Raw genomic sequence first — 19,755 nt, 5'->3', positions numbered from 1 at the left:
CAGTTTAAGCCCCCATTAGTGATCATACCGTATTAAATAGAACTTTAGCACATAATATTAATCAGGCTTCATATCAGTTTAAAACCATTTTCAAATACCAGCATGCCATTAAAATATCAGCCGATGAAAACATGATTTTTTTCAAAACCAACTAGGTGGGAAAACCATATTTTTGTGAGGAATTATGCTTGGAAAAGAACGGAATATTGAGGTGCATATCATTTTCAAGAACAGTTGTGAATGTATAGAAACAAAGAAGTCTGGTGGTGTCATAACTGAAGGGTGTTCTGTTTCTTGTTTAATGCCGTAATTGGGTTACAGGATTCCAACCGATATTTATTATTCCAATCATTTTGCATAGCGTATGGGTTTAAATGCAGACTTAAGTAAAAGTAGCTTCGGTAATTAAGCTTAGGTACTTTGAGGAAAATGATCTAGAGTATAAACGTGAATCCGATTCACGGTGAAGAGCACTTTACAGCCATATTCATTATACAACCACGAGCTGTTAAATTAATATTCCAAAATGTGGCTTTAAGCACTATCCGAATCATTAATTTGTCATAGTCTTTGTTTTTCCCCAGTACCTACAACATATTGCTTTTCTTTTGCTTACAATATTTACCTTATGATTCGAAGACTCGGAAAATAGTGGGGTAATAACATTTTATAAATTCTCATTCATCGGGTTTTCCCCATCTGATCTTAGCCCGTTTCGTACGTTTTCAAAGATCATTGTTTCACACTCTGGATTTTATTCCTGTCTCCAGTGGGTAGAGTTGTATTTTCTTTTTCACTCATCAAATTCTCATACGAATATTTTGCATGTATGTTAAAATATTTTACTAGATAAATATGAGACTAGACTCTGTATACTTCTATTTCGATATTCAGTTGGAAATATTGCCGAAAAAAGTGATATAGTAGGGAACTTTAACGTGTTTATTCCCTACGCCTGTTTAGATTTTCTTTTGTGAAGACATCTCTTAAATAAATGTTAGTTGACCCATTATTTCTCAAATGCATCACGAGTGTTACAAGCTGCACCTAATCTTCTCGTTGATTTTGTGAAGTTGCTTTGCTCGAATATCCTGAAATGCAAATGTGTGATGATGAATATCTTCACAGCCCAATTTTCTGTAACCTATTAGCTTTCGACCGATCACTTCCCAGATAAATCATACCCTCCTCCCTTTGTATTTCGCCTCGTGTCTATTTGTTTTCAGAGTGAGTTCATGTTTGGTAGCTTAATGAATGTCACCGGGAATAAATTTTTTCCTACTAAGAAAGCGATATTTGTTAAAGCATATTAAGTCGTGGAAAATTCCTTCTCCCCTAAAACCTAAATGAATGTGTTATCTTTATCAGAAGCACACAAACCAAAGAGAAAAGCTTGTTTTCCCAGTTGACCTAAAAGAACTTTCTAGAACGCAATAGAAATTATCTTCAGGGCGCCATTAATATTGTACCAGTGTCAAATATTGCCGTTTCAATTTCACCAATGGAATTTCCCATTCACTTGAAATAAAGACCACATCTCTACCAAAATTATCGGAATAAAAGAGTTAAAGTATTTTTACGTTTCATTAATCGCTAAGAAATATCACTAATTACTGGAAATGCCTTAACAGCGAAGCAACTTCCGGAAATATTTCACTTCAGGTTGATTGATGGAATCTAAATGCGGTAAAAGACTTTTAGTTTCTAATTAAATTTTTATTGAACGATTAAGTTTAATTTTTGAGCCATTAATTCATTAATTAAAGTAAAATCATACAATTAAAGAAACTAATTCAGCAAATGTAATTTTTCAAGCATTGATATTGAAGTATTTTGAATCAGTTTTCAGAACTCTCTCCTCGGACCCTAAGAATAGATTTATCCCATCGTAAATTAATGAGTAATTAATTCAAAACAGCTTTATGAATAGTGAAATACACCTCAAGTGTCGCTGTATCATAATTTGAGTTATTTATTTTTTCCTTATCTTGACCTCGTTTAATTCATGTTAAAATATTTCTTGGATATTTTTTTATACTGCGTTGACCAACACTCCAAGAAATATTTTAACATGAATTTTGAGTTAGTAAAATCAAGTTCGATTGCCTTTTATCGTAATACCCAAGTTAATATTATTAGTTGCAATTTTGTTAGATATGGGCGATTCCACGCGTCACGGACTGACCGTCACAATGCGTTTTTGAAGTTTTAAGAACGCACGTAACGCGAACGGACTGACATACAAAACTTTTTCAACTTTCAAATTGCTGCACAATGGTGTGAAGTTTAACTTTGGTTGTTACACTACTTTGTCTTGAAAAATACAGGACTTACGTGACTTAAAATTCACTGTCACGGACTGACAAAAATGAAACGAACTTTCAGCTCAGAGTAAAACATCTAAGGTTTTCTCTGAAACAAAGAGTGATCAGAGTTTCAGTAAAATACATCTCAGAACACCAAATGCAAATTTCATAATGCTGCAAAGCCCATTACAATAACTGATTTTACAGAGGAGTAAATCCTCTTGAAAAGCATCGTCACGGACTGACCAGAAATGTCACGGACTGACTTTTGTGATTCTGGTATAAATTTATTCACTGCCAAAAAAAATTACAAAATACCTTCTTTAATTCAAAATAAACAAAACAAATTTGTGCAAAAACCCTTAAAATCATTCAAAATAACGAACGAACCTCAAAATAGAAAAAGTTTATTTATATAGTGGCCATAAAAATCAATTAGCGAAACAGATGTTTTTTTTGCGCGTAGATGACTCATTAAATTTAGTATGTGGCTAAAAACTGTGGTGAGCACATAAAAAATTTCTCTTATCAGAGACACACGCGACTCATGCTAGTGTCAGCACTTAATAACGAAAGTCTAGACTTTATAGCACAAATTTTGAACCATATCAGAGCCTCCAACCCATTTTTTTATTTAACCAGTCAGTATGACATTTATGTGGAATTGCTCATATGGCTTGTAAACATTATGAGAAAGTTAAAAATCGTTTATTCTCTTTTATTGAAAACTATTGATCAAAAAATAGATTTTATTCGTAAAATGAGGGAGTAAATTGGAAAATAAAGAACAAATGCGAAAAGAAAAAAACAGGATAATTATTGACACATTGAAGTGCTGGGATACACACATCAACTGAAAATTCAGTGGAAATTGTAAACAGTAATTATCATCACAGTAAAATTCTAATGGCATATAAGTGCCAGATTTGTTATGCGTGGAGGAATTTTTTGTGTATCTTGATGTCACTTTTGAAAACAATGATGCACTTCTAGCGCAGATGCCGATAACGCGTTCATAAGACGTCATTATTTTCACATAACACGTGCATCGTTTGGAGAGCAGCTACCATAGTGACAACATTCCTCTATCACCTCGAAATCCATTTCTAATTATGAATCCTCCTAGAGCTTGTTAAACGACTATATCGGGATAAGTGCAAAATGCGATCTTGCTTCCGTAGAAGCTCCAAAAACATTCGTTCGAAATACTGTCTTTTGCCATATTTTTAATAGAATTTTATTCACTTATCCGCTCACTTTTAAGGATATAATGGCTGAGTAAAAGTAAGTAAGCCTAGTTATGATGTTATGGATCTTATAACTTAGATTGCCTATTCCCAGAAAATTATATGTAAATAAATTTTGTTATAACAAATTCGCGCAGTGGTCCCAAATAGAAAATCGCCGGACGTATATCCAAAATGGCCCTCTTGAGATATCACCTTGAAAATTTGGACAAATACTGACAAATAATTGGTGATTTAGGTAGGGTAAATTATTCACTCACCATTCTCAATTCGTTACTTAATTTTTGTAGAGGCTGAAACACGACCAAATTTCCGACGAAAAATGCTTGCTCTCATTCTTCTTTTGAAATCGTATAAGTTAAGCGTAGTAGTAGAAGAGTTTTGATGAAATAAAAAAAAACATTACCAATTTTGAAGAAAAACACTTATTTACCAAACTTTTAACTACAACTATTATGAACATTTTCAGACATATTTGAAAAAAATTGAATTGTATTACGTCACAAAAACCAATTTTTAGGCAAAATATTTCACCATAAAAAATTACAAATAAAACGTTTTTTCTTCACCGTGCAAATTTTAAATATTTTAAAAGTAATTATGAAGCTAAAATTAGAATTTTCCGTCTGGTAGAATTAAATTCTGACCAAATAGCTCATTAAATTTTTGTTTCTTAAATGATATATTCAATAGAAAGAATTAAATGAAAGATGACGGCTAATTAATTCATTTTCTGTATATATAAAACTTTTGGCTACTGTGGACAGATGAGTTTGTGAAAATTCCTCGCTAATTTCAGTTAAAAATGTATTCTAATGCAAATCCTGTCAGGGACAGTGATAGGAACCTAATTAATTTTTTTATAATTTCGAGTTGTTTTAGAGCAGGTTAATGTTTTACTTGATAAGTACTGTTATTAAATATTCTTTTTGGTACTACATGAAGCGTATAACCAACTCGTTATCAGCATAATCAATAATTTCTGTTTTCTTGTCATTATTACCGCAATGATTGTTGTTTATACTGCGTGATTGAAAGTTGTAATCATTGCTGATATTCTTGATTTTTATTTTTTTATCCTCCTTCGTCCTAGCGTATTCTATTCATCGACGTTTGAATTTTTCCAGCGCTTGGCTAAGTGAAATTTCGTTATTGTAACTAGTTTACTTCTTCCTGACCGATAACAGCATCGCACAGAAACATGATTCACAGAAATATCTAATGTTAGCATTCAATTTGTTTAGCATCTAATTAACCAGAAAACATGAAATTCAGACGAAAATAGCGGTGGATAAGTTCCGGTACTGAGGAGGTTATTAGCAAAGGCAAAGTTAAGATACTTACTAATGAATGGCTACAAAAAACAGTTTCAAGAAATGAATTGACGATTCATCTCTTCCATTATATTTTTTTTAATTTATGTGTTTTATGCGATGCTTTGTGATGTGTTTCACTGCCTCCAGGTCTGGTCAGTATTTCAAATACAAGTATTTAAAATTACATATTTGAAATACATTTGCAATTTTTATGTGGTATTTGAAACACACGACCTTAATGAATCTTGTATTTTGTATTTCAAATACAGAGTTTTTGTATTTTTCCATTCTAAAGAAAACAATACATTTGTAAAATATTTTTCATCTAATTAAATGATTATGATACTTCAGTAATATTACGCTTCAGAGACCACTTTGTTTTCGTTAAATCCTTTTCTTCATGTTTGCAAGTATCCATAACTTGCCAATGCAGATTATTTTTAAGATCTCTCAATTTTCATACAAATTTATTTTGTATTTTTAAAGTATTTAAAATACTATATTGAAGTTTGTTTTTCAAGTAAAAAATAAAACGTATTTTACGTTTTGAATTTCAAATACAGTTCGAGCCGTATCTTGCATTTCAGTCTCATTTGGAGCGGTATTTTTATTTTGTATTTCAATTACTCCTTGGCCTGTATTTTGCCCAGACCTCACTGCTTCTGACTTTTATTTCATAACCTGTATCTTTAGAAGTTTTCTAGTATCACTATCATATGAACGTTTTCTATGTATTGATTCGCTGACATAATATAAATATAAGACGAGCTTGCTGTATCATTGGGTTCTCGTTCCTGGGGAGATGAATGTTTACTGGGTCACTGATCCCACGGCGTATTTTCAAACACGTGGCCTCGAAGGTGATTGAACCAGTTTGGAAAGAGAGGGGTGAGTGAGGAGACAGAGCGAGGGGAAGTGCTAAACGGAAAATTTTTGTCTACGGCTGAGTTGAGCGTACGACTCAAATTAGTGTCCAATGCTTCTCTAATAATTAGCTTTTGTTTCCAGTCGTGTTCTCCCTCCACTCTGGGATCTCGTCGACTATCGAAAAATATCCGGTTGAAATGTAACCGAGATGTTCTCGAGGTGTGAATAGAACTATATCTGTAAGTCTACGGGATGCATATTATAGTGATTCAAGTCTAGCGAAATCTCATGGAACAGGTGGATGCTCTTTCTCTTGTCAGGTAAATATTATTTTGAATCCTAGTATCGGTGAATTTCTGGAGAAAATCCTTTAAGAATATCTAACCGGTAATTTATTCCTTGTAAACTACAAATTATGCTTTATTATAATTTACCATATGAAGGAAAAAACTTGGAGTAAACTAGTCACCTTAAAAACCATAGTAAACATTTTTTTACGCGAAAGCAATCGAATAAATTAGATGAATGGACTCATTACCATGATTGCTAATTTTGATAAGCTGGAGTAAATTAATATAACCAGTTGCGTTCAGCACCTTTATAATTTAAACATTTTACCTTTGTATTTCGAGGTCGCCTCACTGATTTTACCCATGTTTGAACGAAGCCCCTATTATTCTAAACATTCTGTAGATTGAGGTTCTTGTTTTGATATTATATTTAGAAAGCACCTTTTATAATTTTAAGTATTCAAAGCGTCCTTACCTCTTCTTTGTTGAATCGATGCACTTGTGAATCATAATGTCGTCAACAAATATTTTCATGTGCTCTCGGTTGAAGTAGCAAATTAAGCTCGTGGTAATGACAATTTTTAATGCGTGCTAATTTTAAAGAAATTGATAGAACTCAAATCTTATTTTGACTGTTTAAAGTATGTCTTCATCAGCTGGAACTGACATCGTTACCATTTCGGTTATGATCTCGAGAAAATAAAAACTTGTCAATGATGCTGCCATTCGACCTGGGCTATTTATATTTCTAACAGTTATATTTTGGCATATTATTAGCTTTCTGAGCTCAGATCAGATTTTGTTCAACCTACCCTCGCCAACCCCGGCTTAGTAATTAGGAACTTAAAGTTGATATCAACCACAGTAATCTTTCTTGTGTTAAATTCAGAGGCGAATAATCCGTTGGATGGGACGTTAAGCCGTGGTCATCTTTTTTTCTTTTGTTAAGAGCAGGCTAATGCGGACGCCGGATTTCTCTCCACCCTTACCACCTACCTTTCCCTCATGGTGCAAATGACCTCAGTTGTCGGTCGCCGCCTCTAAATACCATACCTACCATACTATCATCTAAATATCTTCCTATGTACCCTACGTGTCCTATTTAAAAGCATGCAGATTCAGCTATCCTTCACAATTTTTCAGATATAACTGGAATAATCATTCAATAAATATCTTTAGTTCAAAACATCCTGTTCTAGCGGTGAGTTTATATTGCGTCTCACAAGTAGGAAATTCGTGGTCACCACTTACGCCAGTATTCGAAAACTAAACATGGCCTTGAGTGCTTTATTAAACTTCCTCATAACTACTAAACAATTTAACTGTTGTGAATGCTTTTTAACATGTTAAAGTAAGTTATTTGATGATGGAACTTGTCTCCGAGTTGTAAAGAAAATAAATTCCATATTTTTAGTCCCAGATGTTTATTTATTTTTGAATTTTTATACCATTATATTAAAAAATACAAGTGAAAATATCAAGTGCCCTTATGTATTGGTCCAAAAATTGCACCTTCCATTCCTGTGAAACTATGGGAGTTCGTATGATGCCAGGGATATGTGGGAATTATCGACTATTCAAAGACTGGTTTCTTTAGATTAATAAATTATCCTTTTTTATCAAAACGAGTCGTTAAGAGAGGATACTCTAATAAAGAAAACATTGAAAAATATATCCTTAACCATCGGAAATTATTAAAAAGTGCCTTTTTGTAGGGAATGATTTTCCTTTAAATTTAAAAATTCCAGATAAAAATGAGTGCAGAAATAAAAATGAGTGCGTTGTGCAATTTTTAAGTTTTCGCTCCTGATGGATTCTTACAAAGGGCGCGAAAATTTCCAAAATATATAAGTTTTACGTGTTTTTCATTGTGTGGCATGGAATGTGAAACAATTTTTCTCTGTGGAATAGCCTAGTGAAGAGTACATCATCAAGGTCACAAAAATATTTTTAAGTAAAAGATTAATTCTCAGTCGGTATAATTCCGGTATTTTCATGATATGTTCTAATGTCAAGTTACCGTAGATCAATTAAATACATTGAGTTGATCTCCAGTAGTTATACAGTAAGTATTTCGTGCTTTGTAGCTCAACAGCAGAGTTTTATACCCCGCCCACATTTTTTACAGGCTTGTTCTTCTTCTGAATGCGTGAGACGTAAATAGGCGTAATTAATAGTGACTGTGATGAAACACCATTCGTAAGCGTTAACATGCTTTCGACAGCAAGAAAATGGCATACGATTCGAGGTACACGCAACCATCCAAGGAGTAGGTATTTCATCCCACAATCTTTAAACCGCAGTACCAAGGCGTGCTTTGTAACGCCCTCATTCAACGGATTACGTATCCATTACTCTCCACTCATATGAACAGATGCCTTCATCGCAGAGTTAGAACTTTTCGAAACGAGAAATCGTGCGGAGGGTAACGTTAATATATCACGTTCGGTAATGAAGAAAAAGGGTCGGTGAAAATTCTTGATGTATCATTTAACTGAGGGGTATTCTCGTCTGGAACAGCTAGCATTTTTTAAGGTAGGGACACCCTCATAATTCGAGTTACGCCACTACTTCGTTCAAAGAAAAGCAGTTCCACTATTTGTTATTCTTATTTGGTAGCATGTTTGTGGAACTGCTCCTCATGTTGTGTAAAAATGGAATCACATTTTCTTTTATTGTTAAAATGCTCATTCGTATTTTTCTTCCGGCTTAACTTTAGACCATAACAGCGGAAATGAAGACTGTAATTTAAAGTCTCGATTTTTTATGATTCACGAAATGCATACTAATTGATATCGAGGAAATATTCTTGTTTTGTACACGTAGCTAAATTTTTTGTTTTTAACAACAAAACATTTGTAACCACCATGGAATGCATCAGGGGCGGATCCAGGATTTCTTTTTCGGGGGGGCACAAGCAAGGCAGTACCCAGGATTTTGTCCTGGTGGGGTACAAGGGTACCTCGTAATACAATACGAACGCTATGATAATGGGACTTTATTAAAATCTTCCATATTTTTTAAGGGTCTGAGGGGGCACGTGCCCCCCAGATCCGCCTATGGAATGCATTCCCATTTTATTTAGAATGCATGTTTTTCTCAAGAGTAGCGCGGAAAACGTTACGGATAAAAGGAAATCCAAATACATGGCGCTTAACCGGACATCCTATCCTCAAAGAAACTACTCCATTCTTTCCTATCACTCCGGAACTAATTTTTTTCACAGTGCAATTCAAAAAGACGCGCTCCTTGAGTCATCTAATCCGCCGCGACAGAACTTCTCACACCGCTCGCAGTCATAGAGGAAATTACATAGGAGAAGAGAAAATGTGATGGTGGAGGAACGTGAGGAAGAAGATGGAAGAGAAGGTTTTTTCCAAGCTCTTTTTCGGTCCGGAAATTTCGTGTGGATGGGGTGTGTTTTTGGGAGGAGGGTAGAATGGAGAAGTAGACTGAGGGGGTGAGAAAAAGAGGAGGGTGAAGCTATTCGAGACTCAAATCACCGATGGCGGCGCTGCAGGCGCTGACAATATGGCCGACACAGCGAGGTTAGTGTTCTGACAATAGCATAGGCGTAGTAGGAGCACAACTCTGTGGTAGGAAGTATCGTCGAGGCATCCCGCTGTATCAATTGAAATATGTCGAGGAAGATTTTTCTTGGTTATGAAGAGGTATACAGATACCTAGGGGCAACAACGAATAGCGGGTGTGCCACGGAGGGAGAGCGTATTTTAAATGCGGGACTTGTTTAGCCAGCAAGGCGGTGAATTGAAAGTATTGGCTATTGGTAATGCATAACATATATTACTTACAACGTTATCACAATACTAACAAAATAACACTGGACGGCATGATTATCGGCCCTGACACCATTCCTGCCGCTTCTAATGTGAAATGGCCTCCTAAATCCGAAAATGAACTCCGTTTTTCCCCACCACCCACCATTTTCGGGGGAGCTTCCCCCTCCAATTTTCATCACTTTTCAGTCATTTGGAGGAATTAAAACGATTATTTTAGCATTTAAATTTTTTCTAAGGGTTTTGAGGGGTGCAAAATTCTAAAATATATATATGGTAAGGAGGTAGATTTGGGGGGAATAAGTCTCCGAAAATTGTGTAAAAACGCATTAAGAATTATCAATTTTGCCATTTTTTCGCAAATTTTCGCGTATTTTAAAAAGTTTCCAGCTCCCATTTCACGTCTTCCTCCACCGAATGATAAAAATATATATAAAAACAAGAAACAGCAGTAATAATAAAAATATTGCGCTGCATAGAACAGCAACAATGATTAAAATTTGTAGAAATACCTCGGAAGATTCACTTTACTACGCTGGCCCTCGCAATGCCTCGCCCGCTCATCCTTGGACGGCAATTCTCTTAGCTTTCGCAGCTAAAAAGGAAAAGTAATACTTCCTTATTCCACGAAAAATATAAGATTAAGATTTTATATTCTCATTTCAGTTAAAAAGTATTCTTTCTCCTTAAGAATGGAGTTGCTCAAAGTATCAGCCTCTCAAATCAATTGTGTGTATTGAAGTTGCCGTCATCTTCCCTCGGTATCTCTAGCAATCGCAGAGTCAACTCTTTCGGTGTATTGGACGAGGATGATCCTTTTTTCCAAGTAGTTAAAATTGTGCAAAACAGTAAAAAATCTCCAAGTGTTTGTTGCACCACTTGTTACAGTAATTTAACCAAATACGTGGTCAAACCACTGTAGCATATGGCACATAGTTACCGTAAATGAATGGCAATCTCTTATAAAAGGGCATAAACATTTTTTCCTATGGGGCTAAACAGTCAGCACTGAAATTACTTTTAATGGAAGGTGAAGGCTTGGTTTTTTCTGTAATTAAATGCATTGTTGATAGAACTGATGATGCCATATGACCCAGAAAAATGGAGACGGCTTATGGATTCGTCATAGACAAGCTTTAAAGTGGTCATGTTGGCCAATGGGAATGAGTTTCCTTCTGTCCTGTCTGCATACTCTGCTGTTATGAAGGAGGCGTACGGGAATATTAGCCGAATCCTTGAAAATATTGACTATCGTGATTATAATTGGCAAGTTTGCGCTGATCTGAAAGTTGACGCTCTGCTCACGGCACTGCAATCAGGCTTCACGAAATACTACTGCTTTCTTTGTGAATACAACAGCCGCGCCCGTGAAAAACATTACATAGTACGGAATTGGCCTCTGCGAGAAAGGTTTACTCATGGTTATAAAAATGTTGCTTATGTTTCTCTGGTTTCGACAGAAAATATTCACATGCCACCATTGCACATCAAATTAACACAGATGAAATAATTTGTGAAGGCAATCGAAAAGATAGGAGCTAAATTTCAATTTTTAACTTAATTTCCTCGTATTACAATTAGTGAGGCTAAAACCAAGGAAGGAACTCGTGGACCCCCAGATTAGGAAACTTTTCCAAGATTTGACGTACATGAAACACCTGAATTATAAATAAAATCGAGCTTGGCTTGAATTCTGAAACGTTTGTTAGCTGTGAGAATGAGCTGAGATACGTGTGAATTGCTGTCAACGTATTAGGCCATGGGGTTTAAGGTGTCACTAAAAATTCATTTCCTTCATTCACACCTGGATCTTTTCATAGAATATTTAGGAGCAATTCCAGATAAACACAAGGAATGGTTCCTTGAAGACATCACCAAATTTGTGAGGAGATTTTCAGGGAAACTGAATGCGGGCATGTTGATATATTAGGCCTACTGCTGTTTTTGCATGAGAAACTTCTACCTCACTTAAGGTGGTTTGAGCGAGATAGTTCCGAAGTCAAAAAAGCGATTAAATTTTAATAAAATTTACAATTATAAACAGTTATTAAGGCGTTTGACACAATTTCACAATATTTTATGCGGAAAATCTTCGTTTGCGTTACTTATTTTTCTCAGTTATGAACGAACTTTACGTAATTTAAACTTAATCTTGACTTATTTTCAAAGGTACCAACGGTAAATTTAGTAATATCTTACTAAGTTTTCCTAGTATAGTTTTGCCTTAACTCCGACTTGGGGTACGGATTACTGGAATTTTAAATGTTAAAACATAAAGATGTAATGATTACTCATATTAGAAAACAATTTCGAAGCATTTTATCGAAAGAAATTACATATGCCCAAGAGACGCTCGACTTGGCAACAACGTGAAATTTCTTAGGTTGGTGACACCAGTGACACTTTCAACTAGCCTGGGAACCCGGGAATTCAGAAAAACACGTGACTAGCTGGAAGTAGCTTGAATCGTAGGAAGGGTGCAGAGATTTCGGTGTTGAAATATTTTTGAGAGTCGAGTATTTCTCTAATTTTTTAGTGAGATACGCAAGTATTTCAGCCTTCTCTGCTTTTACGATGAAGCCATCCAGGAGTAAAGACGGAAGGTTTGTGCGGAAGAAGGAGTTTGAGAAGAGGCAGAAAGCTTCTTCCCGGGCGAAGGTGAAGAGGGAATCGTCGCCCAAAATTGAAGCGAATCCACGTTTCACGTTGGAGGGTCGGCGAATCGTGGACGTAAATCTGTTGGCTAAGCAGATGAACTGCGATTCCTGCCTAAAACCTCTTTCCTTTGCAAATATTGAAGGCGAGTTGCGGCGTGGATTAGCTTCCATTTGGACGGTGCGCTGCTCTTTTTGTGAGCAATTGAAAAAAGTTGCTACATCTACGGCAGTGCATTGTGCAAAGTCCTCGTACGCTCAGTACGCAGTGAATTGTAAGGCCGCCATAGGTAAGTGCTCGAGTAAATACCTTAATTCATATTTGGGAATAGAAGAAGTTGATTAGCTGAAAATATATTTTTGTTCCATTTTCAGCTTGCGTCGTGTCAGGTGTTGGGCACGAGCAAATGAATAGGGTTTTGGCAACCCTAAATATTCCGCCTGTCGCTAATTCCACTTGGAAAAGGTACGAGCGATCTGTGGGGCCTGCGGTTGAAGAGACGGCGCGAGAGTCGTGCCAGAAGGCTGTGGAGGAGGAGAAGCTTCTCACTTTGACCTCAACACCGTAAGTTTCATCGTATCAGTTTATTTATGATTATGCTGTTCATATTAGTGTTTTTAGTCCAGCGAAACCAAAATAGAATGTTCATTTTTCAAAAATGTGCCTCTTGTGGTCGCATTTGGTTCTGTCATAGTACTTGGGAATATTTCGGCGGTGTGATTTTTATTTCAATGTACATTACCTTCCAAGAACATTACCAGTAGTGGTCACGTCCAATATATGAACTACAATTGAGGAACTTCAGTGGCTTCTTTTATGATTACTATGTTCAAGTGTAATTTTACCTTTGCTTCACATTATTATTATCACTGTCCTTCGGTATTACTTGTTATCGGTTACTAAGGATGAGGCCATAGTTGAATAAGTGGCTGTTGACTGGAGGGGCTTTTCATCTCAAATCAGGCAGATAGTGCAAAAATCATGTCAGGTGACCATCACTGATTTTCCTAAAAGTTATGTGTGTGAAAGCAGTATCCTTATGATGAAAAATGATCACTTTCTAAGATCTGAACTGAACCATTATAAAGTTATTAACCTTTGAACAATGCAGGGTCAGGCCTCAGGGTAATAAATAAAGAAATACATACCTGCTGAATACAAAGGAACCATGGTTAATGAAATCGTGGTAAATCTTTAATTTTAAATAAAATGCATTCATGCACATTCTGGCATAACTTACAAGTGCCACTGCTTGATTGATCATGGTGATATGCTATCAGGTGATTTGGTTAGAAGTCTATATAACATACATTTTCAATTATAGTATCCATGTCTCAAGCATTTCAGCAATTAAAGACAAACTAATTTCTTCCTGCTTATTATTCCTTAGTCATTGTTCGTTAAAGAGGTCAAAGTAATCAGCACAGCCAATTTACTGGTATGGAACATTGGGTACTTTCAACTGGAAACCTAGGTTAGTTTCCTCTAATGCTCATGCTCAGTGTCTCAACTATTGTTCTATGTAATACTTATTCATTCAAGACTTTCAATGCTTTTAGCGGATCAAAAACTTTCTTGATTACTTAAAGGCATTAACTGACTCCTCCAACAGCTGGGATGGAAAACAGCAGAAAAGGAATGTTTTTCCTATTGTCAATTTTTTTAAAGTCAAGGCTGGATATCCCAAGCACAAACCCTTCTTCATTTCAAATTCCTTATTAAACATTATTGCAAGAAAATGTTCCTATTTGTCGGCATCATCTCCCTGTTGTTCTTGATGCTGCAGTCCTGATTGTGATTGCTTTCTTGAATTTATTATAATTACAACCTGTTTCACTATGGTGATTAATGCTTTTGTTAGACTAACGAGTTCCAAAGTAGCAGAATGTATTTTGGTGTTATATTAACCAATGATAGAGTATAAAAGTCTTACACATAACCAATATTCCTTTCTAATGTTGAATCAGTAACATCATAAGTGAAGTGGTAGATTACCTTCATTGTCATTATACTATTTCCATTCCTTAGTAACAATTCTACCCAGTCACAGAATTCTGAATGTAGTTCTTTGGCTAATATGTGGCATCTCATTCAGTCTACATAATTTATTTCAGTGCCACGACTCTGAGTGAAGAGTCTCCTATGCATGGCAGTGATGGGGCTGAGGTAGATATCATTGCCTCTTATGACTATGGGTGGCAGAAGAGAGGCAATGGGCGGTCATATGACAGTAAATCTGGTTGGTTTCATTATATTTTCTGAGAAATAAATTATGTATTATTTGTCCCTCTATATTAACGATTAAAATTTCTTTTTGCATTTGCAGGGCATGGATCTGTCATTGGATACCGCTCCAAAAAAGTTCTTGCATTTGACGTGTGTACCACTACCTGTGCAATGTGTAGTCAGGGGCATGACAAGAACGATCACGACTGCCGAAAAAATTGGAGTGGCAGCTCCAAAGCTATGGAGCCATATACTGCAGCAAAATTAATATCCTGCAATGAAGATTTTTTGACTGCTGGTGTTCGAGTGACAACTCTCATAGGAGATGGTGACTCCTCAACGCTGGCAGCTGTACAAAGGGAGTCGCAGCACTCTGTACAGAAATGGGCTGATATCAACCATACTAAGAAGCGTTTCTCTTCTTGGCTATATCGAGCTTCTGCAAGTCATCGGCAGCTCTTGGGCAGAAATGTTCTTCATTTTCTTCAAATCAGTTTCTTATCCAGTTTTGAGTCAAGGGTGGTGTTAGTTGGGCACAACATTGTCCGATTTGATGCTCCTCGCATTTTATCATGGCTGCAGAAGTTGGACCTGAGCGACGATCTTTTGAAAAGTGTGTATGGGGTTACTGACTCATTGAAGCTCATTAGTCAGGGTAGTTGCAGAAAACTTGAAGAGCTTGCATCAGTATACCTGCAAGGGGAGGAATGGCAACGAATAAAGAGTGGAACCCATAATGCAATGATTGATTGCCAATTACTAGATGGACTCATAAGACATTTTGAGATAAGTAATGAAGTACTCCTTACTAATTCTTTATCTTTACAGGAACTGAATAACAGGAAATTGCAAGCTGTAAGGAAGGCGCAGAAGGTGGCAACATTACAAACCCTAGGGAGAGTTATTTCAAGCTCAATGATTTCCAAAATGGCCACAGCTGGTATTGATTTGGAGAAGCTGGTGGAAATATTCAATATATCTGGTACTGAGGGAATTAGATTACTCTTAGGTGAGAGTATCAATGGGAAGCCACGAGTTACGACCAGAAGGAGAATAATTCAGGCTATTAGTGAACACCTAGAGGAGTTGAGAAAGCTTGAATAAAAAGGGTAAGACTGGCATTATCTTATGCTTAATGTGTAGCATAATTTAAATGTATATGGTAGAAATGGTTGTAACATAAAGTCTAATAGAGATTTTTAAAAACTTTTTTCAGATTCCCCCCACATCGTCTGGTTTGTGATGACAGATGTCTCCCCAGTGTTTAAACCAGTATCTTCAGGTTTACTGTATGGGTATTAAGGTTTGCCTGATATAACATTGGGCAATCTATCCATGTATTTCTTTTGGGTGATTCTCTTTTATTCTGGTTAATGCATCAACGCCTTTGGGTAAGATTGACTCTAGATATTTCCTCCTGAATTGTTAGTGGGATTTTGTCCATAGGTCTGATCAATGTCTTTGCACACTTTGATGGGCAAGAAAATTATGCTATTCCATTGTTACAAGGGTAGCAAGGATTTCATTGGTAATTCATGGTACCCTGACATTACCATTGCTCAATTTTGAGCATTTCTCCCGGAGTTTAGCCCACGGAGTAAGTTTTGTGAGTGATTGTGTGTTTGAGTGATTGTGTGGGTGAGTGATGTGTGTTGTTATTACTATGAGTGATTGTGTGTTGTTATTACAATGAGTGGTTGTGTGTTTGTTTACTCAACGGAAGCAGCCTTAGTTAGGCCCCCAAACCCTTACAAAGGTTCCTTCAGAGTTGAGCGAGTGATTGTGAAGGGTTTCCGGTGGAGAGGCTGGGGTTTGGTCACTGCTGAGAATCTTCCCATTCCAGCATACCAACACAGTATTTTGTTTGTACCTGCGATGAGGTCCCCTCCTGTGAGAGCTGTCACTCAAAAAATCTTCATCGCAGGATATTAATTTTGCTGCAGTATGTGGCTCCATAGCTTTTGAGCTGCCACTCCAATGTTTTTGACAGCCAGGATGGCCCTTTTTTGCTTCTGTCTACACATGGCATAGGTAGGGCTGAATACTAACAAAGAAATTATTCTTTGTCTTATTAACCTCTGCCCATTTCTGCAGAATGTACTGTGTCACCCTGAACAGAATTTTTGTAACTGAATTAATGGACAAAATCCCACTAGGCTGGAATTCTGAGGAAACAGTCATCACAAACTAGATTGAAACTTGGAGCACATACGTGGTGGGAGGACTCCATATTAATAATGAAAGACACTTAGTTTCTTCCACAGGTTAAATTTTTTTCTATTTTATTACCAGTTTCATCTATAATATCATTATCAAATACTAATGGTGTAGTAGCTGAAACCGGTAATAAAATAGAAAAAAGATTTTTATTAGCCTGTTGAAGAAACAAAGTATCTTTCATTATTAAATATTATTTTTTTCTGTTTCTTGACCTTATTTAATATATAATATGGTTTTTCCTGGAGTATAGGTCATATATACAAAAGTTAGCAGCCAACGTTTCGATTTATTTTCTTAAATCATCTTCAGGGCTATGTTAGAAAAATTGTGAAACAGTATAAAATACAGAGAGTAAGACTAATAAGACTTATTCTCTGTATTTTATACTGTTTCACAATTTTTCTAACATAGCCCTGAAGATGATTTAAGAAAATAAATCGAAACGTTGTTGGCTGCTAACTTTTGTATAAATGACCTATACTCCAGGAAAAATCATATTTCATTATTAATCACATGCTAGCTTGAATAATAAAATTGTTGAAAAATATCTCATGGAGAGAAGCAAAGTATGTAGTAGCCAATTTAATGTATCTTGTGAGCCCTGGCTATCCTATCTTATGTTCTTGGCCAACACTTTGTGAAAATGAAATGTATATTGCTAAATTTATGTGACATTGTATGTAGAGTGGTTTTCTAAAAAATATTTTGTAATTTTTGTTATGTAATAATAATGAATATGTATACCAAGAGTGTAGTCATATTTCACTTTCTGTCTACTTCCTTCCTACGCACCCAAAATTGGTAACTAAGTGCATACATTTCCAAAATAGGGCCTTGAGATGAAAAGCAGAACGTTGAAATCGTATCCAGTTTAACTAAAGGTAAGGGGGCACTACAATAGGCATAGAGATGAATGGCAAGCTTAATTTAGAATAGTTTTATGATCATGGTGGATATTTTAGCTTTGACTCAGTATTTTTGTAATGATGTAAGCAAAAGTATATTTGGTGTGAAGTTCTTGTTCCTAAGGGATTGTTGTAAGGAAATTGCAAGATGAACATCCTTTGAGACCCCATAATACTATTAATGGTAGATTAATTTATACGTCGGTTATGCGTTATCTAAAGATTGGATTCATTGAATTGTTGGTAGTGAATTCAGCATTCATGACGTGAAAGTCTACAGTTATTGGAGCAAGAACTTCCCATCGGGGCAAGTCTTGTAATTTTGCACTACGTGGAAGGAAAGTTATTTAAAGTCGATGCCAAGCAATGCTAATATTTCGGAGGGCTGGTTATACATTAATTTTTTAGAAAGGTTCCTCAATTTCGGTTAAGGCAACAAGTTTAGTAGGTTTTATGCATTGTAAGATGAATTCTGATTTCCCTGGGGGAGATGATTCAAAAACATTTTTCCGTATACGTAATGTGCTGTTGTTTAACTTGCGTGTAAACGCATGACTACATTCGTATCTCGCTAATAATTATGTCCGTTCATTTTCATGTAAGGTTCGGACTGCGTTGGCTTAAATATATGAAAATTACCTGAAGATAACAACCTGCTCACGGTGTTCAATAGGTTTCCCGCACGGCTCATACCTGTAAGATGGTTTGAACCACTCGCTTTCGTCACAGATGGCAAGTTCATTAATGCGGATGGAGAATCTTACTTTGACAATTAAATACGCAGAAAACTGAAGTGTGCGTCAAATCGGTTACATCCTTCCACCAAATCATATTTATATACACATAAGAAATCTCTTCACTCGAAGTTTACAGCAACCCAAATAGTATCAGGAATCGCGAATCTCATGATTCACTTCCAAATGTCCACCACGAAGTAGTTTTTGTACATGGAATTTACTGCGACAATATGGAAAATCAGTAAACTAAACTCGTACGCAATCAATTATCTCCATTTATGTTTATTTCTGGTATGCTGTCGTCTGCGATCATGTTTGCTTACATTTAATCTTATGCGGCGTTGCCAAACCGAATCTTTCGGCATCCGGTCGTCTGCAGGAAATGCCTGTTCGACGAAAAGTTTTTTTCAAATATTTTAATTATACTACCGGTGACCTATGAATTTAATGTGACCAAAAATTCATAAATGAAGTTAACTACACTCAGTTAGTTTTTTGTCGATTTCTATGTACGAGAAATAATTCTATTTAAATAAATTCTGCCGTCGAAGCGCATGCCTCCCATCTATGCCATGTAAATCAGCTTCTCTTTACTCACAAATATCTCTGAATTTAGCCCGGTAAGGGGTGTATATTATGATATCATTGGAAAGAGCAAGACTTTTTCTTTGCATTGAGATAGAAATCTCAGAATTCTATAATGATTGATTTTTCGCTCAAACTACCTTAACACTGGTTATTTTTCTCTTTGTTGATGCGCGTGTGGTATTGAGGGCGCCAGCATGGTAGCGTACCTTCTCAACTGTTGGCACACATTTTCATTATTTTTTCTATGCCGTGTACCTAAATATTTTTATTATTGCTGATATAATCTGTTGATATGTATATGTTTCCATCATTGTAGGATATTTGGGGTCTGAGAAAATAAAATGGGAGCTGAAAAATGAAGAAAATAAGTGAAAAAATTGCGAAAAAAGGAAAGGTTGATTATTTTAATGGATTTTTAAAATCATTAACGGAAACCAATCCCCCCAAATCTACAACCTTACCATTAATTATCATGTTTTAGAACTTTTCACCTCTAAAAAACCTAATAAGAAATATAAATTCTAATATAATCCTTTTCATTCCTCCAAGACATATCAAAGTGATGAAAATTAGGGTTGGGGGCTTTCCCCTGAAAATGGTG

General features: G+C 35.9%; 1 protein-coding gene across 1 annotated transcript; it reads left to right on the top strand.

The window, feature by feature from the left end:
• Positions 1–11,804: 11,804 nt before the first annotated feature.
• On the top strand, positions 11,805–16,970 carry LOC124154194. The gene is made up of 5 exons (XM_046527761.1): positions 11,805–12,767; positions 12,853–13,042; positions 14,593–14,717; positions 14,805–15,813; positions 15,921–16,970. Exons 1-4 carry the CDS (start codon positions 12,398–12,400, stop codon positions 15,806–15,808), a joined length of 1,689 nt encoding a protein of 562 aa, XP_046383717.1. The 5' UTR covers positions 11,805–12,397; the 3' UTR covers positions 15,809–15,813; positions 15,921–16,970.
• The last annotated feature ends 2,785 nt before the right edge of the window (positions 16,971–19,755 follow it).

The sequence above is a fragment of the Ischnura elegans genome, chromosome 2 (assembly GCF_921293095.1).
Source record: "Ischnura elegans chromosome 2, ioIscEleg1.1, whole genome shotgun sequence".
NCBI classification, from domain to species: domain Eukaryota; kingdom Metazoa; phylum Arthropoda; class Insecta; order Odonata; family Coenagrionidae; genus Ischnura; species Ischnura elegans.
This window is presented reverse-complemented; position numbering and strand designations above follow the sequence as displayed.